The sequence below is a fragment of the Kogia breviceps genome, chromosome 14 (assembly GCF_026419965.1).
Source record: "Kogia breviceps isolate mKogBre1 chromosome 14, mKogBre1 haplotype 1, whole genome shotgun sequence".
Taxonomy (NCBI): Eukaryota; Metazoa; Chordata; class Mammalia; order Artiodactyla; family Physeteridae; genus Kogia; species Kogia breviceps.
In genome coordinates, this window is record NC_081323.1 from 89313226 (window position 1) to 89340116 (window position 26891).

A 26891-nucleotide genomic window follows, 5' to 3' on the forward strand; every position below is an offset into this window, starting at 1 on the left:
GCCGCAGTCTGCGTGTGAGCCACGGCTGCTTGCTGAGGAGCCAGCCCAGCCCCTCCAGGCAGTCCCTGCAGAAGCTCAGTGAACGTGCAGTGGTCCAACCAACGAGCGAGCGCCCGGGTGAAGCGCAGCTCTAAGTGCAGCGGGCGGAGAGCCGCTGCCGGGATTGCGGGTCCTCGGCTCCTTCCCCGCCAGGCGCCCCTCGGCGTGGGGAAGGGGCCCTAGTGGGCGGAGCCTCGTCCAGCGTGCCAATGGCGGGGCGGGAGCAGGGAGGAGCGGGGCGCGCGGGCGGGGGGCGCGGGAGGCGGGGCCGGCGGGCGACCGGCCAATGGCGGCGCGGGGGCCGGGCGGCGGGCGGTGGGCGGGGGCGCGCGGAGGCGGTGGCGGCGGCGGCAGCGGCGGCGAACAAAGAGGCGGCGGGCGCGGGCGGCCGACCGTAGCCGAGCGCAGCCGAGCCGGGCCGAGCCGGGCCGAGCCGGGCCGAGCCGGGCCGGGCCGGACCCAGGAGCGCGCGGGCGATGCGGGAGGCCAGGCTGGGGTCGGCGGGCCCCTGATCCCTGCGCCCCAGGCCAGCCAGGGAGCCCCGCGGCGGCCGCGCGCTCCAGCCGCCGGCCCGCCATGGCCGGGGTCAGCTACGCGGCGCCCTGGTGGGTGAGCCTCCTGCACCGGCTGCCCCACTTCGACCTGCACTGGGAGACCACCAGCAGCCAGTTCCGGCCCGAGGACACCGACTACCAGCAGGTGACGCGGGCCCCCTGGGTCGGGGGTCAGATCTCGGGTCACGGCGCCTCCATTCCGAGGGTCACGGCCCCCCTCCCTGCGGGTCACGATCCCCCTTCCCAGGGTCACGGCCCCCTCTTTCTTCAAGGTCTAAAGACTCCCTGTCCCCCACCGACGGTCACGGCCTCCTCCTCCTCCGTGGGTCCTGAGCTCCCCTCCCCGAGGGTCATGGTCCCCTCCTCCTTGAGGGTCTAAAGGCTCCCCACCCTCCATGGAGCATTATGGCCCACTCCTTCTCGTGGGTCACAGCACCCGTTCTTCTGGAGAGCGTCCTCCTGGGTCACAGGTCTCCCCTGCTTGAGAGTCTAAGGAACCTCCCCCCCCAATTCCCCATGGAGGGTCCACAGCCCTGCAGATTCTAGCCTTCTCTTCTGGAGCCACTAAGAGCCTCCTTTCCGGGGTTCGGAGGAGCCGCCTCCTTGCCCTCCATGGAGACCCCTCCGCCAGCTGTCAGTGCCTGCTAAGGCCCCTGAGCAGGGGCGGCCTGGGGGTGTTGACAGGCAGAGCTCCCTACCCGGAGGACCCAGGGCCCTGAGAGCACAGCCGATGCCTGAGAACACTGGGTGAAGCCAGGTGGGGATTCCTTACTCCCTCCCCCAGCCGGGGAATCCCACACACTGCCAAGCTTTTGGTGGGTGAGTGGTCTGGGTAGATGCCAGCCCTCCCTGGCTGGTAATGACCCCGTGCTGGGCGGCCAAGCTGTGGGATGTACACACAGTGCCTGCCCAGAGACCCGGCTGCCTGTATCCCTGAGGGAGGGAGGCCTGGCCACAGGGATGCCAGACTGGCTTCAGTCTGGAAGGCTGGAAAGGGGCTGCACCTGGGCAGAGCTGGGGGGTGGCACGGACCCTTCGCAGCCCTCTCTCCGAGTAACCAGGCTGTTCCAGTGGAGCCCTAGGTCTGGGGTCATGCCGAGCCCAAGCACCACCCTGGCCACTGAGCCCCTGCTGTTTGAGTGCAGGGCAGGCGACCTGGCTGTGGACATTTCCTTCCTGCCTGGGGATCCGGATTCCACACACCCGGTGACTGGGGTGCCTGGTCACCCAGAACACCTCTGAGTTCCTCTTTGGTGATGAATGCAGAGCCCCAGGGTGGGGTGGGAACGACTTTGCTCATAAGATGGCCTGGGAGTCCGGTGTCCGTGGACCGTGTCACCCTCTCCAGTTCAGAGCTCTTTCCTCTTTGGTCTCCCTCGTCCAGAGGTGGAGAACCGGAAGCACCCCAGCTCTGCAGGGGAGCCTGCCGCCCCAGCCTCAGTGCTCACGTGGTGCACGGTCCCCCAGCCCTGCTGATCTGTCTCTAAGCAGACGAGAAAGGGGGCTAGGGATTGGCCCGGGGACAGCAGGATTCTTATAAAACTGGACGCCCGTGTTCTAGAAGCCCAGCCCTGGGGGGCCGACCAGAGTGAGGGCAACACCACTCCTCCGTGCACCCCAGGAACTTCACCTGGGGTGGCTCTGCCACACCTGTCCCCAGGGCTCTGCTTCCACAGAACAGGACAGTGTACCTTACTTTAGCAAGTTCTCTGCCGCTTGTCGGTTCTGAAGCTCCAGGGCTACGCGGGGTGTCTGTGACCCACGTGGAGCCTTCCTGCCGGCCCATGGGCGCTGCCACCTGCCTGTGCTGCCCACCGCGGTTGAACTGGCTGCCAGCCCGCCTGCCCTCCGAGGCACCCGGACGTGCGGTGGGAAGTGAGCGAGGGGCCGATGCCTGCGGCCGTGGAGGCGTCAGGAGTGGGGGCCAGGCCCCTCTCCGCTCAGCCCGGCCTCCCGCAGGGCCCTTTGCTCCTGAGAGGGCCCTGGTTTCTGCCGCGGGGGAGGTTCTGACTCACTCTCTCTCCTCCTCTCCCCGCGGAGCAGAATTAGCTGCTGAATAATTCACGGTGTGGAAAGCAGCCTGGCTCCGTCCCCTGCCACCTGGCTGCTGGCTCAGGGCTGTGGAGCTGGCTGGACCTGCGAGGACCTGGGAGTCGTCCTGCCCCTGCCCTCCCATGCTGGGCCTTTGGGGCAAGCACTGGACCTCTCTGAGCCTTCACTGCCTCATTCCTGAATCTGGGCCGGTGCGCCCTCTTTGCAGGGCTGGTAGGGAAGTGAGGGCCCCGCGCTCCTGCTCTGTGTTGGGTGTGCAGCCCAAAGAGCTCCCTTTTTGGGTGGGTGGGCGATGGTTTGGCGTGGGCTCTGGCCTAGGGCCTCTTCCTGCCTCCGCTGGGGGAGCATTCCTAGCTGTGGGGGGGTGGCCGCCCTCATCCCGCTGGTGGGTGGTAGACCCCGTATCCTGACTTGGGGCACCCCTCTTGGCCTGGGAGCCTGTCTGTGTCTGGCACCCACCTGGGCTGCAGGGGCCTGGCAGTCTTCTCCCCACATGTGGGCTGGGCCCAGCTGGGGAGGGGCTTCTGCTTCCCCGGGGGGGAAAGGCGGGGCCTGCTGCAGGAGTAGAGGGGTGGTATGGCCTGGGGAGACCAGCTGTTGACCTTCGCTGTTTCCTGCCCACACCATCCACCGCTGGGAGCCTGGTGAAACCCACTGGAAACCCCATGGGCCAGACCCTGTTTGGGGGTGCTGTTTGGGGCTATTGCTAGCCCTTTCTCACACAAATCTGGAAGATGAGGGCAGTCGTCTCCATTGTACAGATTAGCAAACTGAGGCTTAAAGAGGAGATTGGCTGAGAATCACATAGCGAGTGGGTGGTAGGGCCGGAATCCTGCTTCAGGCCCCTTGCCCCTGCCCCCCTAGGAGCCAGAGTCAGCCTCGGGGGACAGGGGCTTCCTGAGTCCCTGCAGGCTGGCCCCCTGCAGGGGATGTGACAGGGATTAGGTGCTGATGGAGGCTGTTCTGCGGGCTCTCAGAACCCTGGCTGGCCCTATGCTAGGGGCTTGGAGCCTCTGCAAGACCAAGGATCGGGTTTTGCATCCTAAAGGCTTGTGATTTCTCTTGGCTCCGTATTCCTGAGGCCTCCACCCTGGAGAGGAGGAGCTCCCTGGCCGTGACTTCTGTCTCTTGGGGGCTCATGCTGTTTGCCGAGTGGACAGACTGCAGGAGGGTGCTCCTGCGTGCTCTGTGGGGCCTGATGGGATCTGCGGGCTGGTGCTGGAAGGGGCAGAAGGCTTCTGGGGTCTGCTCTGTGCCGCCCCACCCCCACACCTGCCTGCTTGGCTGCTGGTCTGGCTCCCCTGGGACTGGGCTATTGCCAACATGCCAGGAGCTCCCCAAACCTGGGGCAGCTGATGGGCGGGATGCTCATTTTACAGGGGAGGGGTCGCAGGCCCAGAGGAGGGAGGAGACTCCCTGGTGGTTGCACAGCCTGTGACCTGATGTGGCTTGAGGCCAATCTGTCCTCCATGGTGAGGGTCAGGGGTGTCATGGCTGCAGGCGGGGGGGTGGAGGGAGATTCTCAGAGCCCTCTCTGCAGACTGGAGTGCGGGTGCCTGGCTGCGGGGTGCCCAGCCTGCGCTCGAGTTCTGTAGCTTCCCACCTGTGTGACCTTGGGTGGGTCCATCCACCTCTCTGGGCTTCACCTGGGGGGGGGATCTGCCCCCTTAACTCCTACCAGCCCTTCCCGACTCCCCCGTCCCGAGCCTCCCACACCCCTGGTGTCCTGAGGCAGAGGTCACACTCACTCTCCGCCCTCAGTCCTTCTCGTTGTCGCTCACTGTCTCCACCAGCTAAGGGGAGACTGGAAGCTGTGAGCTGGAGAACAGTACAGCCTGGTATGGTGGTGCTGGGATCAGGTCAGGACTAGGCCTGCGGAGTCCAACAGTCAGGGAAGGCTTCTTGTAGGAGGCGCTACCTTGCCTGCCATGGAGGCGGTGAGCCAGGCTGTGAACGACCAGAAGGCGAGGACCTGCCTGGAGCTTGGCGTGCAGTGGGCACACCAGCTCACCTTCCACGTCGGCCCAGCGTGTGTGGGGCCCGTTTCCCATTAAAGCCCTGAGTGCTTGGATGTTCCCATCGAGACCCTAAAGATAAGACCGAGGTGGCTGTGCAGGGACCTTGGGGAAGAGTGTTCTAGGCAGTGGGAACTGCCCGTGCAAAGGCCCTGAGGCAGAGAGAAACCTGGGCCTCAGCCCAAAATAAGGGAGTCCCTCTGGTCTGAACATGCTGCCTCAGAGCTGGTGACTGCTGTGTGCCCGGGGTTGTGTGAGGCCAGCCTGGAAGGCCACTTAGGCAGGACCCACAGGAGCCAGTAGTCTCCTAGCAGAGACCACAGCACCCTGGTTTAATGCTGTGACTCAAGCAGGGTCAGCATGTGCCTGTGAGTGAGGCTGGTTCCATTGGCACCATCTCCACAATCAGGAGGAAATTCACTCTGGTTAAAAACAGCATTTATCGCCTCTCTTCTGGTTTATGAAAGTAACACACATTCGTGGAACACTTGGAAAATAGGAAAGAGTGTGGAGACAGGAAAAAAAGTCCCTCTAGCTGGAGTCTGTCCATGCGCTTATACCCGGGGAGGGGTGCCACCTAAGACTGGAATTTGTCTCCTGCTTTTAAACGTCATGCCTTTTGGACCGTGTCCTTGGTCCATGGTTCTTGGTGCTTGCCCGGCATCCCACCACACCAGCCAGGATTCGGAGGCTGCAAGTGACAGAAATGTGTCAAACGTAACGGAGCACGCCGAGGGGCTGCGTGGAGGCTTCTAGAGCACGCCCCACGAGGACAGCAGCTGTGAGGGTGCAGGGCCTGTGCATCGGTGGGGGCCAGGGAAGCGCCTAATGGGCAGAATCAACTTCACCCGTTTTGCTCTTAGCCGGCGCCCAGGCGCTGGGGACAACTGACCGTCACGTGGCCCTTTGGCTGGAAGGCGAGGCTGCTGGCTGCCTCTGCCACCAGGTCTACACCCGCTGAGGAGCAGGTGTTGGGGCCCGACTCTTGCCTGGCGCTGGTGTGGGCTCTGCGCCGCCAGGGCCCATCTTTGGGCCTTTCTGGGGCTCCTGGTTTTCTCGGGTCTGAAGACGCAGTGACCAGCTCTGTCCCCAGCACTGTACTGCCCTGTCTGGGGCTCTTGGTCAGGCTCCGGCTGGGTGCTCTGCGGCTCTGACCCCCAAGCTACGGCCGCTCTCCCGAAGAGGCTCGTGGCGTTTGTTTAGTAAGCTGTTTGTTTCTGGAAAGCCAAACAGCAACGCTACAGAAGTGAAACTGAGGCCCCTGGCCGGCCAGAATCAGCGGGCTGGGAGGCGCGGACAGGCTCCAGCTCCGGCCCAGCGCCGCCCTGCCTGCGGCCACAGCCCCTGCGCGCGTTCCCAGACCCACGGTCGGGTTGCTGCAGCTCAGCGTGGCGAGGCTCTCGCGGCACACGCCAGGCACTGTCGCCCAGAGCGGGGAGCCACACGCTGCCAGAGGTGGGGGTACTTTGCAGAGGACACCTGTGGCTAAGGTCCCAGGCCTGCCCGGGCGTCCCTGCTGCAGAGGGGGTGCAGATGCCCCGGAATGGGGTCTCCCGCCTGCCCTGCTGGACTCCCGAGGGGCCTATGCACCGCGGACGTCGGCTGAGGCAGCGGGTGCCCGTCGTACCACGGACGGGGCTGTTGGAGGCTGCGGTGGGCCGCCAGGCCCCCAGCCCAGTGTCAGGGGCAGGACAGGGCCTGCGCCTGGTGCCAGCTGGCCCTGAGGCTGCTCTGGTTCTTGTCCAGAGTCGGGGCAGGCGCCCAGTGTGCCCTCAGGGGGCAGGGCCAGGGGAGGGTTGAGCGACTTCCTGGGCTGGGCCTGGCGGAGCTGAGGGGTGCCAGGGTCTGCACGTGGGCTGGGAGGGCTGCCGGGGGGCGGGGCGCTGCCTCCCTTCACTCCGCCCCCCACTCGGGGCCTGGGCTCTTCATGCGCACGCGCAGGCCGCAGGCCCCGCTTGGTGCGCCCCTCCCCCTCCGGGGAGGTGGCGGGCTGAGGCTGGGTCCCCTCAGAGGGGCAGGTGGGCTCTGAACGCTAGGTGTGCCAAGGGCGCTTGGTTTTGTCCGCAGCACCCTCTAGGGCCAGGCGTGTCCTGTGCTGGCCGAGGGCGTGGGGTGAGGCCGGGCTGCCCAAAGCCTGAACGGCCCCTTTGCTTCTGCCTCTGAGAAGAGCCCCAGGCGCGGTGCCGCTCTGGCCCCGTGCGCCCTGGGCTGGGTTCCTGGCCGATGTGAGGGGCCCTCCAGACTGCTGACCCCCGAGTCGGGTTGGGCTGTGCCCCCGGGTGGAGACGAGCCCTGGGCTGGGCCCTGGTCTGGATGATGCCGTGACCGCCCGTCTGGTAGCCCCTGGCTACATCTGAGGCCTGTCGCGTGCGCCCCCAGGGGTGGCGGGTGGGAGGCGCTTGCAGACAGGCTGGTGAAGAGCAGAGGAGTTTCTGGGTGTCATGCTGGGAGACGTGTTAGGGCACCAGGACCGAAATAGACACGCTCGCGGCTTCGAGGGCCGCGCCGGTGCCGTGCTCTCTGGTGTCTGTACCCTCCGCCAGCAGGCGGGCGTGGGTGGTGGGAGAGTGGGGCCTCGCTGTCCTTCCACGTGGCCCTCAGGCCTGGACGGCAGCAGGGCGTGCCGGGCCTGGGGGGGGACTGACCAGAGCTGCTCTCTGGGGCTTCCCCCAGGTCCCGCCTCTCCGGGCCTGTGTCCCGGGGATTCCTGGCGGGGCAGGGTGGTGTGCGCCCGTGAGGATGTGAGGTGCAGCTGGAGTGTGTCTGTGTGCAGCCTGGTGGCCTGGGCCTAGGACCTCAGGGTGAGGGGACTTGGACAGAGAGCTGGACCCCTCCCGGCTCCTGCATGCTGGCCTCTGGCTGTGCTTTCTCCAGGCATGGCCACGAGCTCACCATCATGGAATTCGTGAAACCCAAGCCTGGCTCGGTGGAAAATCTGTTTTTAATTTCTGGCCAGCATCTGGGAGCCACAGCCAAGTATGTTCGGGGTGGGGAGCAGCGGGCTGCACACCCGGCTCAGCTCCACGGCCCTCAGCACCCAGCCAGCCTGGCCCAGGACGTGAGGGGGCCTCTTCTGGAACTTTCCTCAGGAGGCCTGTGCTGGCTCACACCCTGTCTCCGTTACTCAAGTGTGGGGGCCCTGGGTGTCCCTTCTGGCCCCAGGCCCCTGGCCTGGGGGATGGGTGCCGCCCCTGGCCTGGGTGGTCTGGTGGCCGACAAGGCCGTGTGTGTAGCTTGGCTTCAGCGGGCGCTGAGGCAGAGGGGCCGGCGCTAGGGGAGGGGGCAGTGCCATGTGGGGTGCACCCTTCCCTGCGGGAGACCCCAGACGTAGGAGCTGTGGCAGCAGCTCAGCCTGGTGCCCCTCCCCTTTCCTCGCCCAGGCCCAGGGCTCCAGCCAGGACATCTCTGGGTTCCTAGAGCGTGCCTTGGGGTGTGGGACCCTGCCAGCCTCCTGGATGCCCTGACCTGGTCTCTTCCTCTGGAGAAGGGCCTTTGGCAGCCCCAGAGGCACTGGAGGGGTCCATGGCTCCCCCTTCCCACTCCACCCCTATCTACTGGAGCCCCCGCTCCGCTGTCAGGGGCTGCAGGCTCAGGCCTGACCCCTGCCTTGGTCACAGCTGCCAGGGCCCCTCAGCACGCAGGTCTGCAGCCTGGACCTGGTGCTGGGCCCTCACTCACACTGTCCCTCTCTGGGAGTGCTCACCCCACACCTCACCGGGCCCTGCTGGCACCCGCTGACCCTGTGATGGCAGTTTAGGGCACCCCCGGAAGCTTCTGCACCCCTCCCCCGAGCTCCCTGGTTCCCACAGTCTGTGCTTCCAGGCCTGCAGTGCTGGGGTCTTGGGAGATGGCAGCCCACCGGGAGCTGTGTCTGCGGGTCCCATGCCCCCCGTTCCCAGGGCCAGGCCTGGCACTGACTGTGGACACCGTGTGTGCTCATGGTCCTCAGTCCGGGGCCAGCTCCGGGCCGGAGGCCCCGTGCGTGGTGAGCCTGGCCTGCTGCTCCAGAGAGGCCGGCGTGACTAACACGAGGACACGGGAGTGCGGGCTGGTGAGGCCCCAGGTCCCTGGTGGAATTTGGACTTGCCTCCTCTTTGGAGCCTTGCTCTTTTTTTTTTTTTCCCGGTACGCGGGCCTCTCACCGTCATGGCCTCTCCCGTTGCAGAGCACAGGCTCCGGACGCGCAGGCTCAGCGGCCACGGCTCACGGGCCCAGCCGCTCCGCGGCACGTGGGATCTTCCCGGACCGGGGCACGAACCCGTGTCCCCTGCATTGGCGGGCGGACTCCCAACTACTGCGCCACCAGGGAAGCCCTGGAGCCTTGCTCTTTACCAGCTGGCCAGGGCACCTCCCCCGGAGAGTTGGTACGGGGGGGAGGGAGGGGGGCAGGGCCCGAGCGGCGGGGGACAGCCCTTCTCCAGGGGCTCCCGCTCTGGCAGGCACACAGCCCTCCCGAGTCCCTCTCATCCGCCCGGCAGCGGTGGGACCTCAGGCTGCGGTCACGCCGCTGGGCTGGGATCCCGGCCCCCCCCCCCACTAGCACGTGACCTGGAGGAAGAGCCCGATCTCCTGGAGCCTCTACCCAAGTCACCCCTGGACTGCTCGTGCCAAGTCTCCCTGGCAGCGCCGACGCCTGGGAGCACGTGATTTCCCACAAGGAGGCCCGCCACTGGGGCGGCAGGGGGGCGGGGAAGCGGCCTCTGGCGCTGTGCTTGGGGCAGCCAAGCTTCCCATCAGAACCTCCGTGAGGGCCTCCCGGTGGGGCGGTGTCTCCCCAGCCCGGCCGCGGGCTCGTGGTGGCCTGCAGAGGGGCTGAGTGGACAGGCCAGCTCTCGGGGTCAGTTGCTAATGGCACGGCAGCGGCTCTGCCGGGAGGGGTGCGCGTTCGGCAGGCAGTGGGTCCGTGGTTCTGACGTGCTCCCCGCGTGTGGCGCGCTCCCTCGCAGGCTTCCACGCCACGTGCTGCCAGGACGCCTCGCTGGAGCTGCCCGTGCAGGTGACACGTGGAGGTGCTGCCCCAGGGTCACGCGTGGCGCTGCCGGCCTGGTGGCCTGGGGCCTCCTGGCGCAGCAGAGCAGGCGGAGCGGGCCGGCAGCAGGTCGTGGAGGGCACAGGCCCGCAGCCCGGTGCTCTCTCACGCTGTGGCCTCCCGGCTGCAATGGGGCTGAGCCCCTGCTGCACGGGCTTTGATTAGTAAGATCTGGTGACACACCACGGCCCTCCCCTTACAGGGCCGGCTGGAGAGCCCCCTTGTAGCCCAGCCCGACTGCCAGCAAGTCTGAGGCTGAGCTGGGGATCTGCCGCCCAGCCCCCCCCCCCGCCCCGTTGGGACCACGCCCCGGCACAGGGAGCCCGCTGAGGCTGACACAGAGACCACCTCTGCCCTCGGGCCCCTGTCCCGTGTCCCCTCGCCGGGGCTGGGAGGGCCTGCTGGAGGCCAGGGACTTGTTGGGCCCCCTGATAGGCCTCAGATGTGGGCCTGGGCCTGAACTGGGACGGAGTGAGGCTTCAGACCCTGAGCTCTGACTCATCGGGGGTTTCCAGAGCCAGTGGGGACTTTGGGGCCCGTAGGGCCTGGGGGGAGAGCCTGCACACAGAGCCGGGCAGGGCCCTCCTCGGTGGATACATTCCTCGGCAGGGGCTGCAGGGCCTTGGGAGCAGTGGGGTGGTCTAGGGCTGGGAGACAGCAGCCGTAGGGCCGGGAGGGGTGGGTGGACAGGGCCCCCCCCCAGCCCGGTGCACGTGTGTCCGCGCCGAGCCCTCACAGCGCAGTGCTTGAGGCGCGCTCAGATGGCGGGCGGCCAGCGCCGTGGCCCGCGGTCGGGATACGGGCCTCAGCGCCTTGTCTCGCCTGACTGAGTGCTGACACCACTTCCATCACAGACGGAAAATTCCATTTGGTCAGAGCCCAGATGCTGATCAAACATTTCCCATTCAGAGGGGACGCCAGGCTGTTGAAAGGGAAGGCGGGGCCGCCACGGGAACGCCAGGGGAAGGCTGTTCTCCGGACAAGGGCAGAGGTCAGGCCAGGCGCCCTGGGCCCCTGGGCGGGAGGAAGCAGCTGCCCGCTGCCGTGCGCCCCAGGCCTGGCCGCTGCTCCCACGTGGGCTCTGCTGGTGTGCAGCAGTGGGCTGGGACCCTGTGTCATCCAGGAGGAGGGTGCTGTCACCTCTCCACGGGGCTGAGTGGGGCTGTGCCAGGGTTAGGGCAGCCCAGTGGGGTCCAGGTTTAAGGCTGGCCCCATCCAGGAGGAAGCCGTCCTGCCAGAGAGAAAGCTGCCCCAGCGTGTCAGAGCTTGGGGTAGGCGGCAGGGGCCCCGTGTTTCTGAGTGTCCACTGTGGGCCAGGCCTCAGGGCCAGAGGGGGCAGCACCCCAGCGAAATTGGTGAGCTTAGCGAGGCCTTTCCAGCACCCCCTAGGGGAGGCGTGGGCAGACAGACCCAGCGCTTAAATGGTAGAAATAGGGCCCTGTCCTCACAGTCAGGAAGGGCTTTCTGGAGCTGGGCAGACAGAACAGGAGGGGAGGGGGCGGAACCCCAGCTGCCCGGATGCCTGGCTTCCTGGGTGTTGGGCTAAAGGGGTGACGTTTAGCACCTGGGTCTCTGCCTGGCCTTGCCTTCAGGGAAGCCTCTGGAAGTCAGTCTCCTGCCCTCAGGTACCCCTCCCGGAGCCCCGGGACACACTCTCACCCTCAAGGCCCTGGAGCTGGGGCTCCCCCGGCGCCGGGCCCGCCTTGCCCCCCCTGCCCATCATTTGTTCAGCCCATGAGGCAGGGGTGGGACGGGAGGCTGCTTCCCCAGGGCCGCGACTTTTAGGGCCCCCAGGCAGGTGGCTGTGTGCCCGTGCGGGAGGCTGCCCTCGCTGGCTGACGCCTCTCTCCGCTCCCCGTCGCCGGCAGGGGTCCGGTGCCCAGGTGCTTGGGAACCCCTCCCCGCCTGCCCCCCCAAGACCACAGAGCTTCCAGCCACAGGCTGCCGCTGGCACTGCTGCCGGGAGCTCGGGCGGCAGCTTCACTGCGCGTGCGGGAGCGTTGGGATGTGTGTGTGAGCGTACGTGAACACGTGTGGGCATGGATACGCGTGTGTGTACGTGAACGTGCACACGCTCACTTTGTCCGTGAGCAGCCTGGACTCCCCTCCAGCGGCTGGGACACCGGCTCCCTGTCCCCAGCCCCCCACCCCCCGGCTGCGTGGGTAGAGCTGGCCTGGGGGCAGCGCCCCGAGGGCTCCCCCGCGGAGGAACCCTTCCCAAGTCTTTATGGGTGTTATAGCTCATTTCATCTCACAGCAGCCCTGCTAGGCAAGGGAGTGACGCCACTGCCTTTGTTCTGTATGCGGGGAAACTGAGGCACGGGGGCCACTGACTCACGGTCACATCCTAGAACCAGGCAAAGCAGCGTTCGAACCCCAGCCCTCTGGTTCCCCTCGAGCCCAGCCGCCCCCCTGGGCTGGGCAGGAGCCACTCCCCCACACCTCTGTCCAGCAGCAGGCGGTTCTCGGCCTCCTGGTGGCAACACCTGGGGTGTCCCTCCCCTCGACCTCTGCTCCTGGGGGGCTGGGCACCAGCAGGGACTGCAGCATCGCCACAAGCCCGCCCTTCTCCCACGTGACAGCTGGGAGGGACTGGGAAATGTCACATTCCCAGAAGAGGAAGCAGGGCCTGCGGGAGATGCACTGGCTCTCACGTGGCAGAGCTGGAAGCAGGCCAGGGGCCTCCCACGGTGGGCTGAAAAGAGCTACTGACAGGTTTCTGGGCTCGTGGTTTAATTATAAAGGTAGTACGGTTCGTGGTTTAGGGAAAGAAAAAAGAAAAAAAGAAGATAACCAAAAAAGGAAAAAAGGAAAAAAAAAGAACCCAACAACAAAAAACAAACCAAATCAAAGCTGTAGGAGATCCAAGTGTGCCTCGCGGGTGCCCAGGCCTGGCACGGCGCCTCTGGGCGCTGTCAGCTGTGGCGGCCTCTGCCCAGGGCGCCCTTCCCTGACCTGCTGGGTGAGGATGTGCCCTTGCAGACTGGCCCTGCTACTCCTGCCTGCTCTGCTTTTTCTGTTTTTCACGGCCCGGCTCACATCCAGCAGGCCCCAGCCCCTGCCTCCTGCGGCAGCCTGGCAGCGCCGAGGACGGGGGCTATGCCTGTTGGGTGCCTGCCAGGCCCTGGCACCTGACACGTTTCCCCGACGAGCGGTGAGCCCAGCTGTGCCCCATCCCGGCCTTGCCCCGGGCGCTAGTATCCTGCTTGGCCAGTGACGCTTTTCTTACCTTAGTTTTCTCATCTGGCGAACGGGAGTGGGGGTCCTGGCGCCACCCGGGCAGTGGTCGAGGCCCGCGAGCTCTTTGACGAGCCCTGATGACCGTGTGAGGCCTCGTGCGCTGCCGGCCTGGGTGGACTCACGGCCCCAGCGGGGGTGCCGCCTGCCCTGGGCCCGATTCCCGGCTTCCTCACCCCAAGAGGGGTTTCCTTGAGGGGATGCGTGTAGATGCACTGATTTCAGCATCAGCTCCAAGCAAGCTGTGCTCCGCACGGGGGGGGGGGGGGCAGGTGAGGGGATCAGGCAGGAGAGGAGGTGGCGCGAGGTGGGGGGTGGGCCTGCCGGACCGTGGTAGGTGGGCTCCGGCTGAGGCAGGAGGGGCAGCGGTTGCTGCCAGAGCAGCCGGACCGGCTCGCAGAGCCTCGGGGGGTGCCAGGCTGGTGAATCGGGGCTCGTTGCTGGTGGAGATGTTCAGGCAGGCGTGTGGCGTGGTCTGACTGAGGATTTAGGGGAGCAGCCTGCAGGCGGGGGCCGCAGGGGCTCACCTGCCCTTCGCCGCTGACCTGCGCGGAAGGGAGCTGCAGAGAGCCTGCGGCCGCCCGCCGTGCTCCATCTCCAGCTTGAGCGTGGGAGGGCGGAGCCCACGAGGCGGTGCCGTCCCTCGCGCCCTGATGTTTGCTGTGGGGTGGGGGTGGGGTGGGGCTTGTGACCGACACTAGGCCCCTTACGGTGAGTCCCCTCCCCCATGACTGGCGCCCGTCCCTCTGACGGCCCTTGATTTCCACCAGAGACCCCCTGCTGTGGCCTGGCTGGTGTCCCTGTGTGACCTTGGACAACCTCCCTCCCCCCGCCACTGGCCGCGGAGTCCCCTCTGTGACGCAGGCACCCCGGGACCTTGACGAGGTGTGCTCTGGAGCCGGCACCCGGGGCCCGCTCCCTTCCCCCACCCAGCTGGTGGGCCAGGGTGGCCAGGTCCCGCCAGACCCTCCTGCCTGTGCTGCAGCCTCGTGGCGCTGCCCCGGCCTTTCCCAAGAGGGCGCCCCACCCTGGGCCTCACGCGGGAGGGCAGAGGCCCAGCCTCCATACAGTACATCGGCATCCAGGGCACCCACGTGGCTTTGCATCATGGCTGGAGGTGCAGGCCCCGCTCAGCGCCTCCCCGGTCAGGGGGAAGGTGGGAGAGCCCTGCCTCGGGTGTGGGAGTCAGCCAGGGATGGAGGGCTGGGCAGGCTGGCTGCTGGAAGGGCAGGGGGTGCCGTCCTGCATCTGCTGCCTGCCAGCCGTCTCCTGGGAGACAGCTGCTGGGCACCAGGGCTGTGATCCAACGGTCCCAGTGCCTCTGTGGCTGAGCCTCTGGTCCCAAGGGGGCCCTGCGGGGGGCAGGTGGGCCTGGGCCGTGCCACCCCCCGTGGCTCCCTCGGCCCACGGCCACATCGCTGCGTGTCAAGACGCGAAGAGGGTGTCTCCAGGTCCCCCTGACGTCTGCTTGTCTTTGTAGTAGTGCCGGCAGGGCAGCCAAGGGGTGTCCATGGTTGCAGCGCTATGGGGTGGGCACCTCTCTGTGGTACTTACTTGGACCCCCCCCGCCACGAGGTGTACATGGTCAGGGCCAGCCTGCTGCCCTGCAGCCCTGTGTCAGCTGCCCCTCTCAACCCAGCAAAGCACGTGTGGGCAGAAAGGCTGTGATGTGGGCACATGGGTTCTTCCTCCTCACCTCCTCTGAGGCTGGTTTTTTAATTGGTGAAATGGTGGTGAAACCCTGGGCCAGGCAAACTGAAGAGCGTGGTGCCCAGGAGAGGCTGGGCAGGTGCTGTTGTGACAGATGAAGGTTCTGGGCTGTGTCCCTGTTACTCTGTCCACCTGAGGCCCCAGCCCAGGACTGAGCCCACAGCACGTGTCACCGCTGGATCCAGTCAGCTGCTTTCCGTGGGGGACGCTGGCCTCAGTGACAGAAGGGTGCTGGGGGGCACTTCCTCGTCCCCTGGTGCCTCCTGGGATGTGGTTGGAGAGTGCTGGCCCTTCAGGCTGCCCGAGGCTCAGGGGCTCCCAGAGGTGGGCACATCCAGAGCAGTCTCAGCACTCAGGGTGAGGATGGGGACGGTGCTGGCCGCCCCCCACCCAGGGCCCTGCAGCAGGTGTGGGTGGCCTTCCCTGAGACTCTGTGCCTACCTCCTGGGGGAGGCAGCATCACCCCCGGTTTACAAAAGAGAAAACTGAGGCTCAGGGAGAGTAAGGGCCTTCCCTGGCCACGCGGCCAGTTAGCAACTATGCCGGCCCTGCCCAGGGTCCCCCGCCAGCACCTCCTCACAGCGCCTGGGCCGGAACCCCTGTTCCAAGATGTGTGCCTTGGGCTCCCATGGGGAGCACACAGGGCCTGGGCAGGGTTAGGAGAGGGGATCCTGCGGTCTTGCCCACCTGGGCCCTCCAAGTGGGGCTTAGAGTCTCGGCGTCTAGGAATGAAGACGTGAGTCAGGGGTCCCGAGTCTGGGTGACCACGGGCACATCACCCAGGTGCTGGGAGCCTCTATCCCCAGGGCTGGGGGAGGGTTCAGTGGGAGAGCGTGCCGGTCCCTTGGCCCAGGCGGGGTTCGCTGGTACTGCAGCTGGGTGCAGGGCCAGGGCGGGCTCCACACCTCCAGCACCACGTCCCCACCTCCCGCAGGCGCTGCTGCTGCTGGGGGCGGCCGCGCTGGCCTGCCTCGCCCTGGACCTCCTCTTCCTGCTCGTCTACTCGTTCTGGCTGTGCTGCCGGCGGCGCAAGAGCGAGGAGCACCTGGACGCCGACTGCTGCTGCACCGCCTGGTGCGTCATCATCGCCACTCTGGTCTGCAGGTGAGCGCGCGGGGCGGGCCGGCTGGGGGCGTGGCCAGACGGGGAGGGGAGGGGCGGGCAGGAGGGAGGGGTGACTGGGCCGAGAGGGGCGGGGTGGTGGGGGCGTGGCCAGACGGGGAGGGGTGACTGGGCCGAGAGGGGCGGGGCGGGTGGGGCGTGGCCAGATGGGGAGGGGAGGGGCGGGCAGGAGGGAGGGGTGACTGGGCCGAGAGGGGGAGGGGCGGGTGGTGGGGGCGTGGCCAGACGGGGAGGGGCGGGCAGGAGGGAGGGTGACTGGGCCGAGAGGGGCGGGGCGGGTGGGGGCGTGGCCAGATGGGGAGGGGAGGGGCGGGCAGGAGGGAGGGGTGACTGGGCCGAGAGGGAGAGGAGCGGGGTGGGCCGGCCGGGGGCGGAGCGGGCCGGGGCTCCCAGGCCTGTGCCCTCATGCGGCCCCGCCCTGTCCCAGCGCCGGTATCGCCGTGGGGTTCTACGGCAACGGGGAGACCAGTGACGGCATCCATCGGGCCACCTACTCGCTCCGCCACGCCAACCGCACGGTGGCGGGGGTCCAGGACCGCGTGAGTGGCCGCATGGGAGGGGGCCTCTCTTCCTGCTCCTAAACCGCGTGTGTGCGCGTGCGCCCCAGCGTGTGGGAGCGGACCGTGCCCCGGCTCACGCCACCCCGAACCTGGCGCAGGTGTGGGACACCGCAGCTGCCCTGAACCGCTCGGCGGAGCCCAGCCTGCAGAGCCTGGAGCGGCAGCTGGCCGCCCGGCCGGAGCCCCTGCGGGCAGTCCAGCGGCTGCAGGGCCTGCTCGAAACGCTGCTGGGCTACACGGCTGCCATCCCATTTTGGAGGAACCCAGCCGTGTCTCTGGAGGCGCTGGCCGAGCAGGTGGACCTCTATGACTGGTACAGGTGCGGCCCTCTTTCCTGCCTGCCCGGCTCGGTTCCCACTAGTCTCCATGGGCCGGTCGGCGCCCAGGTCCCAGTGCCTGAAGCCTTTGGGGCGAGGGGCTGGGGCCACTGGTGGTCACTGTGGCAGCAGTCCCCCATGGGGACATACGTTACAAGAACGAGGGCGGGCTCCACGTCCCAGAACTGCCTGTGGATGCTCCTCTGGGCTGCTTGCCTGGCTCTGCCCCAGCACCCCCTTTCTGCTGCCCTGGGATCGGGCCCCTGTGCCCGGCCCATGTGTACGCTGTGCCCCCAGGTGGCTGGGCTACTTGGCCCTACTGCTGCTCGACGTGGCCATCTGCCTCCTGGTACTGGTCGGCCTCATCCGCAGCTCCAAGGGGATCCTGGTCGGGTGAGTCTGTGGGCCCTCGGGGCAGGGGGAGGGGGTGGGGCACCTGCAGCGCCGTGTCCCCCGAGTCAGCCTGTCCCAGCCTCCTGTCTGCGGGCCCAGCCTGGCCTGGGGTGCTGCCTGGAGGGTGCTGACTGACTCTCTTTGCCCCAAGGGTCTGCCTGCTGGGAGTCCTGGCCCTGATCATCAGCTGGGGCGCACTGGGCTTGGAGCTGGCCGTGTCTGTGGTAGGTGATGGAGGGGACAGGTGATCCCCGTCTGCTGGCCGAGCACGGGGGGAGGGGTGGGGGACGCCACACTCATCGCCCCTCCCCTCTTCCCCTGGGGACCTGTCACGGGCACACAGCACGTCCGTCCCCGCCGCCCGCAGACTCACGCCAGCTTCCTGAGCCAAACGCAGACCCTGGGGGACCAGGCTGCACCCCCGAGAGCTGAGGGGTCTGGGGCGGGGGGGATGCCCAGCTCAGCCATCCCATCCTGCTTGCCTGCACCCACCCCAGGGCTCCAGCGACTTTTGCGTGGACCCTGACACCTACGTGACCAGGATGGTGGAGGAGCAGTCGGTGCTGAGCGGGGGTGAGTCTCCAGTTGCGTCGCGGCCACGCGTGAGCGCCAGCTCCTGCCCGCGGGGCCACAGGCCATCTGGGTCAGGCCTTGTGCTGGCTCCGTTGACAGGTGGCGAAAGTCAAGTGTGGGGCTTTCTTATGTTTCTGACATGAGTTCCGTAGGAACCCAGATCTTGGCGGTCAAGTATGGGTGCGGCGCGGAGAAGCTGCCCTGGGCCATGATGGACCTTACTCCTGGGCCCCATCGTGCACTGGATCCCAGAGAGCCGCCAAGAAGGGACCAGAGAGCACAGGGCGGGGGGCGGGGGGGCAGGTGTTAGGCAGTTGGGGTCCAAGGCTTCTTCCCCAGCTGTGGCTGGGCTTGAGTCTCTTAGGTTTTCAAAATCCAAATTATAAGTGAATCCCCATCTCTGAACGTTGGACACTGAATCAACACCTGTTTTTATGGGGATGAGCAGGCCACCTGCACGCTCCGGCTTCGTGCCCCCTTTGGGGTGACATTGTGGCCTAAGAACTGTTCTGCCCAACTGGCCTGGGAGCAGATGCCCACCCAGGTGACCTCTGACTCCTTGCCACCCCCAGTGCCCTGTCTGCTGCTCCCCAGGGAGAGGAGATAATGCGGCTGCCCCCCAAGAGAGAACTGTGCACATTTCAGGGGCGTGGCTCAGAGCAGAAGGGCCTGGGCCCGGCCCCAGGCTCCCTGGAGACCATGTCACCCCTCACCCCTGCACACTCACAGATAACAGACAGGTGCACACGTGTAAATGCACACACACATATGCAGACGTGCACGTAGACACCCACGTGTTCACAGATATACCCCCACACACGACATGCAGACACAGCCGTACATATGCAGATAGGTGCGTGCACACGTGCAGATACGTGCATACACATAAAAATATATACAAGCAAGCACACGTATGTTCAGCATACACACAGGTGTGGAGACTCCGATATACGCGTATACACAGATACGCTCGTGTAGATACACGTCACGTGCGGATGCACACAGGCACACGCGGACGGTGGAGTGACTCGGCCGCCCTGATCTCTCTCCACAGACATCCTTCAGTACTACCTGGCCTGCTCGCCCCGTGCCGCCAACCCCTTCCAGCAGGTGAGAGCTCGGCTGCTCCGGCCCCGCAGGGCATCTGGGCCCCTGGCCCCCGCCCCCAGGTGCCCACAGGCTACGAGGCCCACTCTCACACCTCGTCAGGCCCCTGGGGCCCCGGGAGCTGTCGGGCGGCAGTTGTGCAAACGCCATGTTGACATTGGTGACTGCCCCCGGGGTTACCACCCTGACAGCCTCAGCACAAGCCTTTTGGGGTGGCCTGCTCAATGCCTCCAAATCCCTGGGACTCCTTTCATTTCTCAGGCTGGCCCAGCCGTCCCTGTAGGGCAGAGCTGATTGTCTGGCGGGTGTGGGAGGGGCCCAGGATGCCCCATGGAAGCGGGGGTCCTGTGCCTGCTCTGTGGAATAACTGGCTGGATGTTGTCATGATGGAACTTGAAGGGAAGCCATGTAACCCACTGCCTGCCATTCCACATAACTGTGTGGCCCTCTGGGGTCCCCGGGACTGTTCATCTGCTCTAGAGACGCTGTATTTTCACTGCGTTGCCTCTGTGGGTGTGGTCATCTGGGGGGCCAAGGAAAGGTGGCCCACAGGCCCACAGAGCAGACTGCCGGGCACCGCCATCCCACCCCACGAGCTCACGGCCTCACAGGCTGGACGCCCCTTGGGCCGGCAGAAGCCAAAGGCACTGGAGCTGGCGTGCGCCGTGGGTGGGTGGGGACCTCGGGGAGGGAGACGGCTGCCCTCCCCGCCCTGCTGGGATCAGCCGGCCTCTCTGTGGAGCAGAAGCTGTCGGGCAGCCACAAGGCTCTGGTGGAGATGCAGGACGTGGTGGCCGAGCTCCTGAAGACCGTCCCGCGGGAGCACCCGGCCGCCAAGGTGAGGGCTTGTGGGTGTGGTCCGTGGGGCCGGCGGGGTGTTCCTCTTCTCGTCACCAAAGGGGGGTGGGCTGCAGGCACTGCTCAGGCTGCCTCGGGGGGCCCTGCTGGGGGGTCTGGCCCTCTCTCCCACCCGCCATCCTTCCCTTCACGTCCCCGAGGATTTGGGGTAAGTTTTACAATGCAGACACACACACACATACACTATAGGACCAGTTTCTCTCTGCACAGAGTATCTTGGACAACGTTTTGTCCCTTAAGATATTCTGAAAATTTCCATTGTCTTAAACTGTTCCTTAAAATACGATTTTTAAAGGAACCAGGCCCGCGCCAGGGGACACGCGGGCGTCTCCCGGTACAATGAAAGCCCCGCCCTGGTGGCCGTGTCGGACAGGTGCTCCTTGCTGGCCTCCTCACGCCTTCAGCAGCCTTGAGACCAGGGCACAGACTTGGGGGTCCCCCTTTCTCAAAGCCAGGGGTCCTCGGGGCCTGTGCTGGCACTGTGGGGGTCAAGGGGGTCTCAACGGCAGGGTGTGGGGCGGAGGGAGGCCTGTGGCTGGTTCAGGACCTTTTCCGGAACGTTGTGCTGACCTTGCGTGCTCCACGCTCCTCCAGGACCCGCTGCTCCGTGTCCAGGAGGTGCTGAACGGCACGGAGGTGAACCTGCAGCACCTCACCGCCTTGGTGGACTGCCGCAGCCTGCACCTGGTGAGAGCGGCGCCGGAGCAGCGGGGAGCAGCTAGGGGCAGGGGAGGGGGAGGGGCTAGGGGAGGGGAGGGGGAGGGGCTAGGGGAGGGGAGGGGCTAGGGGCTGGGGAAGGGGTGGGGGAGGGGAGCGGTTGGGGGAGGGGGAGGGGCTAGGGGAAGGGTGGGGGAGGGGGAGCAGTCACAGGGCTTCTGTCCAGCCTCGGGCCGTGCAGGCTGCTGGGGGCTCCCTGTGCACACTCCATCTCACCCTGTGCTTCCCCATCTCTCTCTCTCCTCTCTCTCTCCTCCTCCCTCTCCATCGCCGTCCCCGTCCCATCTGCCCTCAGGACTATGTGCAGGCCCTCACAGGCTTCTGCTATGATGGCGTCGAGGGCCTCATCTACCTGGCCCTCTTCTCCTTTGTCACAGCCCTCATGTTCAGCTCCATCGTCTGCAGTGTCCCACACACCTGGCAGCAGAAGAGGTGAGGGGCTCAGGGAGGTCCTGGAACCTGCCCCAGGCCACACAGCACCTGGGGCCGTGCCCTCTGGACACCCCATGTTGTAGCCAGGAGGCAGGGACAAAGACCTCCTCACCTCCTGACACTCCCGGGGCCTCTGTAGCAACAGCCCAGAGGTGCTCCCGGTCCAGGCGACACTCTCGAGTCCGGAGCAGGCAGGGAGAACCGGGGTCCCCTGCCTGCTGCTGCTGGCTCTGTGCCCACAGCCCTCCCCACTTCTGACTGGCTTGGCTCAGCATGTCTCATCCATCCCCCCACCCCTGGGTGCAGGTGTGCAGTGCTGTTGAGGGGGGAGACCAGCTGACTGGGGGACTCAGAGCTTCTGCAGGGAGGACCCCACATGGCCCTGGCCTCCATGGCCCCCTCAGCTGGGTGACCAGGATGGCAGCTACCTCCCTCCCACGGGCCACTGTGTCTTGATCTTTGAAGTGGTGATCCTGGTGGCCCCTGCCTCGGTCTCCCCAGTCAGTACTGGATTGAATGGTACTTGGCTATGCCAGGCCCGCCTTCCTTGAGCCCCTGTGGTGTGTCTCTCGTTTGGGCTGAGGCCGTTTCTTGGTGGCCCAGCTTGTTTGGCAAGTAGCCCAGCTCAGATCTCTTCCTTTTGTCTGGATTTCGACTCCCTTCTTTTTCTGTCGGGCTGGTGTCGCTGCTAGTGGTGGCAGTAATGGTGGCGTGGTGGTGGAGGTGGTGTGGTGATGGGGAGGTAGTGAAGACGGCGGCTGTCGGGGAGTGGCTAAGAGCACATCCCTGGAACCTCATGGCCTGGATTCAGATCCCAGGTGCACCCTTGCTTATTGGGTGACCATAGGCAAGTCGCTTAACCTCTTTGGGCCTCAGTCTCCCTGCCTGTAGAATGGGGTTTAGGAGAGGACATCCTCTTAGCGTGACGTGAGCGCTAGGTGGAGCACCGCACGCAAGCGCTCAGCCCTGGGCTGGGCTGGGAATTGGCACTTGGCCAGTTGCTGCTGCAGCCCCACTTGTCTCGCTACGAGGGGCACGGCAAAGGGACCCTCTGCGCAAGGCCGCCCAGCCGGTAGTGGGGAGGTGGGACGTGAGCCCAGGCAGCCCAGACCCAAGTGCCATGCAGACCAGGCAGAGTGTGAGGCACCAGAGCACCAGAGGCCTGGCCCACAGCGCCCTCGCCTCGCCCCGCAGCAGCCTGGGTGGCGTGGAGGGCAGGGAGCCCGAGGGTAGCAGAGTCTGGAGGACCGGGCTCAGGCCTCCCAGGGGCGGGCGGGGACGGCAGAGCCCAAAGGGCACCCTGCTTTCCAGGCACCTGGCCCTCTGTGCTCCCCCGGCAGGGGCCCTGTCCCTTTTTTTCAATAGACAGTCGGTGTCCGTGTGTGCAGGCTGAGGTGCAGGTTCCTTGGTGTCCCCGGGTGACTTACCCACAGTCCCATTGCGGGTGGTGGGTGACAGAACCAGGATTGGAACCAGCTGTGTCTGCACAGAGCTGACCTCCCGTGGGTCCTGTGGCTGGCTGCCTCACGTCAGGGCCGGAACCTGTGCTGGGTCCCTCCCTGCAGGGGCCCTGACGAGGATGGGGAGGAGGAGGCCGCCCCGGGGCCGAGGCCGGCGCACGACAGCCTCTACCGCGTGCACATGCCCAGCTTGTACAGCTGCGGCAGCAGCTACGGCAGCGAGACCAGCCTCCCGGCCGCAGCACACACTGTCAGCAACGCCCCGGTCACCGAGTACATGTGAGTCGCGCTGCGAGTGGGTGGGGCAGCCCAGGTTGGGACGGGCTGCCCGGGACCCCGTGTGGCCCGTGTGCACGGCCGCCGTGGCTTGGGGTGGGGGTGCAGCCCCACTGCGGGGAGCAGGGACTGGAGCTGCTGCTGCAGCGGGGAGGGGGGGGGGCCTTGGATGGCGGAGGGGCCTCCCCGGGGGCCGTCCGGGCTCGGGGCGGGCTTGGCGTTCTGCTCCCACACGCCTGGGTTGAGGCCACAGGGAGACCACTCCGTCAGGTGGAGGGTCTGCGTTTCGTGCAGGGAATGTGATGTTGCCAAGGGCCCTGGGCCTGGCCACGCGGCGGGCAGGCAGCCGGCGGGGCGGGCTGAGGCCGGCAGGTGGCCACCGTGGGCCTGCTCGGAGCCCTTCACTGAGTGCCGGGTCCCGGACCCCAGGCCCTTGCTGGCGGGCAGTGTGCAGGGTGGTGGCGAAGACGCATGGAGTCCCCCTGGCTCCAGACGGGCCCTGCTGGCCCGGGGGTGGGACCGCCGTGGCCGGTGGCCACTCACAGCCCCTCTTCCTCTCCCCTCAGGAGCCAGAACGCCAACTTCCAGAATCCCCGCTGTGAGAACACCCCTCTCATCGGGCGCGAGTCCCCGCCGCCTTCAGTAAGTCTCGGGGCCGGAGGGTGGGTAGGGGCCCCGCCCCGCCGCCTCGTGCCTGCTGTGGCCTCTTCACAGGCAGTGCAGGCCCCGCAGGCGGCCCCGAGCCTTCAGTGCCGGGGCTGAGGGTGGATCCCGGCAGGGCTCCCAGGCAGGCATCTGGCCTGTGTAGACGGGGCTGGGGAAGCTCGCGAGCTCCTGTGAGGGCCCTTTTGCGTCTCTTCCCACCCCAGCCCTGCTTCCTCTTCCTTCCCTCCCTCAACTTCCCGGACTCACCCCAGGTCTCGTCTCCTGGCTCTTCCGTCTGGGCCTGGTGTGCCCTCTGGTCTTGGGAATGAGACACAGAAAAGGGGACAGGGTGGGAAAGGAGCTTGTAGAGAGGCCAGGGCCCCTGGAGGGCTTCCTGGAGGCGGTGGGCCTCAAGGAACAGGGCTAGAGAGGCTGAGGGCCACCCTGCTTCAGAAACACCCGCCCGCACGTAGGGCGGCCCCGTCGTGCCCTGCAGCACAGAGCAGGCCTGGGGGGCCCCGGCCCCGGCCCCGGCCGTGCGGGTTCTCAGGCCGTGTCATGCTCGGGCCACCCTCCTGTCGGCACGCTGGTCTGCACCCAAGGCCTGCTGTGGGCCGGCCCGCACCCTGGAGTTGAGGCCACCCTCTCTCTCTCTTTTTCCTGCACTCCTCCCCCCCCGGGCCCTCCTAGCGCTATCTGGCTGCCCTGGACTCTGGCGGCCACACGGGCTGGCAGTAAGCCCGTGAACAGTGCCTGAACGCTGTGGTGGCGGTTGTGTCCTCAGAGTGACAGGTACTGACCCACCTGGGTCCCCTGCCCCGCACCGCCTGCGCACCCACACCTCTGTGCCTCACGCCCTTTGCTCACTGCTAGCCCGTCGCCAGTGCTGGCTCGTCGGACGGGCCCCAGCGCCGTCTCGGCTCCGCGCCCACGGGGCCAGCTTGGGGCAGTGCAGGTGGGTGGGCTTTGTGGCCCCTAGCCCAGCCACAGAGACCCCGGCCCTGGGCTGTCACCCTCACATCAGGGGCAGTGAGCCCGTGCACAGAGTCCCCTCTGCACCCCTGGCCCAGCTGCAGCTGGCCACTGCCCATCTGTCACCTCCCAGCGAGTCAGCCCCCCAAAGCCGTGTGCGCGTGCACGCCTCTGCCTGGCGCCCAGGGCTGCGGCCAGCAGGCCCGGCCCGCGAAGGGCCGCCCCACGTGACCGGAAGTGCGCACGGCTGCGTGCAGAGGGGCGCGCGAGCCGCTGCGGCCCTCCGCCCACCGCGCCGCGCGCCTGCTGGGGCTCGTCAGCGGTCTGGGCAGCCGCCCACCGTCCCCCACCCTGTGCTGCATGTCCCTGGAATGACACGGCTCCCGGTGACCGCTCATCCTCCTCCCAGCTCGCCTTGGTGGCCGCTGACGGGCGCTCACAACCTTCTCCCTTTCAGGAGTCCTGGGAGGGCTCTCGGGGCCCAGGGGAGATCGCCTGTCCTGGTCTGCACACTGTGGTGTGTGGCCTCGGGTTCGGAGCCCCCAGGGATTGCTGGGGGCATGTGGCTGCGGGGTCAGCCTGCCAGGCTCCTTCCCACTGGCGACCCTTGGCTCGTGCCTTGGCTTTTGTCCCCCGGATGGGCGTGTGGCCCCTTGCACACTGCTTGGTTTTAGCACACGTCTCTTCCACGTGTGTTCATTGTGAGCACACGTGCACATGCATGTGTATCAAGTGAGGCCTTCCTGCTTCAGGTTGGACAAGAGTGGCCGAGATGTGCCGGCTGTCCCCGTCCCCAGCTGCCTTTGTCCCTGCGTCCGTGACCCACAGGGAACCCACACTTCGGTTCCCATCTGAGTGGGTGGCAGCATCACCCCAGCCTGAGGGGCCCTGGTGGCTTCGGGGTCCTCCTTCCCCGGGGTGACGGGGCAGAGCTGCTGTGGAGCCTTCTCACTCCTGTGACCTGTGGTGCCTGCCACTCTGGGCCCCTGGGGACTGTCTGTGCCTTGGACACAGCCTGAGCCCACACACTCCTTCTGGCCGCCCAGCCAGGACCCCGCAGCGGGAGGAGGAGGCATGTCGGGTGCAGTGGGGGCCTCCAAGCTCCGGTTCTTGCCGGGGGCAGAGTGCCGCCTGGCCTAGTGCCCCATGCCCAAGTCGGGAGCAGGGGCTGCCGTGCTCATCTCACTGGGAGAGGACGCTGGTCCCCACCCTGAGCCTGGGTAGTGGGCAGCCAGACCTCTGCCCCCTGGGGCTGTCACCGCCCCCAGCCCCGCCCGGGGCTCAGGAGTCCAAGCCCTGGACCAGCTGGCCCCTCCCAGAGCCCCTCCTCCCAGGGCTGCGTCAGCTGCGCCACCGCGTGGTTCTTCCCCTTCCCACCGCGGGGCGCTCCGGCTCACCCCGTGGAGGCCCCTGCCCTGCCGTGCCCAGTGCCCGCTGACACCTGCCCCCTCCCCTTGTCTCCCCGCAGTACACTTCCAGCATGAGAGCCAAGTACCTCGCCACGAGCCAGCCTCGCCCCAACTCCAGCAGCAGCGGGCACTAGACCGCCCGACAGCCACCCGCCCCACGTGCCAATCGCCCCGCTCCTTCCCCGTGCCAGCCTGGCTGCTTACACCCGCGGCTGCCTGCCGCACCCTCCGCACCTACCCCGGGCCTGCTGCCGGCGCCTCTGTGGCCACTCGCCCCTCTCCTCCCCTTCCCGCAGGGGCTCTGGGCCCACACCCTCTCCTTGGGTCACACGCCTGGACACCTGGGGGTGCTGCTAGCGACGCCCGGGCCCTCCTGGCCCCCAGCCCCACGCCCCTCTGCCTCTGAGGATTCGGGGATTTGCAGAGCCCTGCGCTGGGCCACATGCGTCGTGCTGGTGCTGCCCCCGCGGACCCCTGCAGCCTCTTCGGCTGGCGGCTGCCCCGCCCCACCCCTCCCACAGCCTCTGCTCCTCCCATGCTTCTCTGCCTCACCTCTTAGTTCATAGGCAGCGCGGTGCTCCCGTGTGCTGGGCGTCTGGAGGGACGGCCGTGTGGACCCACCCGCCTGGCCTGCTTGTCTCCTACGCGTGGAGACCCTCTCGTGGCGCCTTCACGTGCCTCTGCAGCATCTGTAACTCCTTCCTTCCCTCGCCCCCCGCCCCGCCCCAGGCTCTCTACATCGGGTCCCCACTTTCTCTGCTTCTCTCCCTCAGCACCCACCCCGCCTGTGGCACCCGGCCTCCCCGGCGGCAGGAGACGGCAGGTGCCGCGCGGAGCCCAGGCTGCTCGTCGAGTGCTGGCCGCCTTCTTGGTGCCAAGACCCCTCCCCCACCCCAGAGACTTGACAGCTTCATCCGGTTCACTTTTTGCACTAACCACATTTGTCATCTCTAGGGTAGGCGGGGTGGCGGGCCGAGTGGCACCCCCTTTTTGGTTCCTTTCCATCCAGGACAGGCACAGCATCTCAGAGCCGGCTGGGGGGGGGCTGGACCCGAGCTGGCTGTGAATGTGCCCTCGGCCCCTGCCGCCCCTCTTGGGACTAACCACTGACCTCACTCCAGCCTCCGAGAGAGAGCCCCCCTGGCCAACCCAAGGCCCGCGAGTGTGACGCCGAGTCCAGGCCGGAGTTGAGTCCCAGGATAGTGGGGCTGGAGAAGGTGTTTCTTCTCGTGGCGCCGCTGGGGGGGCGTCGAAGACCGAGAGGCAGCCCAAGGGCCTGGAGACCCCTCCCTGGGCAGGCGCTGCACCAGGGGACCGTGTCCTCAGGAATGAATGTCCCTTGGGCTGTAGGACTGAGGTCCCTGTGGCCTCAGTCTCCCTACCTGTGAAGTGGGAACAAGGTTTCCCTAAGGTG

At 66.9% G+C, this 26891-nt stretch overlaps 1 protein-coding gene and 1 pseudogene across 3 annotated transcripts; both read left to right on the forward strand.

The window, feature by feature from the left end:
- Positions 1 to 459: 459 nt before the first annotated feature.
- TTYH3 (tweety family member 3) lies at positions 460 to 26891 on the forward strand. Of its 3 annotated transcripts, XR_010836458.1 has the most exons (15): positions 460 to 738; positions 15571 to 15740; positions 16186 to 16297; positions 16417 to 16637; positions 16933 to 17028; positions 17180 to 17252; positions 17526 to 17601; positions 18656 to 18711; positions 19454 to 19546; positions 20161 to 20253; positions 20579 to 20715; positions 22281 to 22454; positions 23018 to 23093; positions 23787 to 23888; positions 25537 to 25622. XR_010836458.1 is itself a non-coding variant. In XM_059038558.2 (14 exons), exons 1-14 carry the CDS (start codon positions 616 to 618, stop codon positions 25609 to 25611), a joined length of 1575 nt encoding a protein of 524 aa, XP_058894541.1. In that variant the 5' UTR covers positions 461 to 615; the 3' UTR covers positions 25612 to 26891. The 3 variants fall into 3 exon arrangements, 2 of the variants coding, with proteins under 2 accessions (XP_058894541.1, XP_066868836.1); XM_059038558.2 differs by lacking the exon at positions 23787 to 23888 and having other exon boundaries at positions 461 to 738; positions 25537 to 26891; XM_067012735.1 differs by lacking the exons at positions 460 to 738; positions 23787 to 23888 and adding an exon at positions 2664 to 2836 and having other exon boundaries at positions 25537 to 26891.
- Positions 8799 to 13164, forward strand: LOC136792533 (uncharacterized; annotated as a pseudogene).

What these genes read in the sequence shown, in the direction of transcription:
- TTYH3 (XM_059038558.2), top strand. Translation starts at nt 616, where the DNA reads ATGGCCGGGGTCAGCTACGCGGCGCCCTGGTGGGTGAGCCTCCTGCAC. An exon ending in TCCAAGGGGATCCTGGTCGG is followed by an intron (nt 17,029 to 17,179) that starts GTGAGTCTGTGG and finishes CTTTGCCCCAAG; the next exon opens with GGTCTGCCTGCTGGGAGTCC. An exon ending in GGGAGCACCCGGCCGCCAAG is followed by an intron (nt 19,547 to 20,160) that starts GTGAGGGCTTGT and finishes ACGCTCCTCCAG; the next exon opens with GACCCGCTGCTCCGTGTCCA.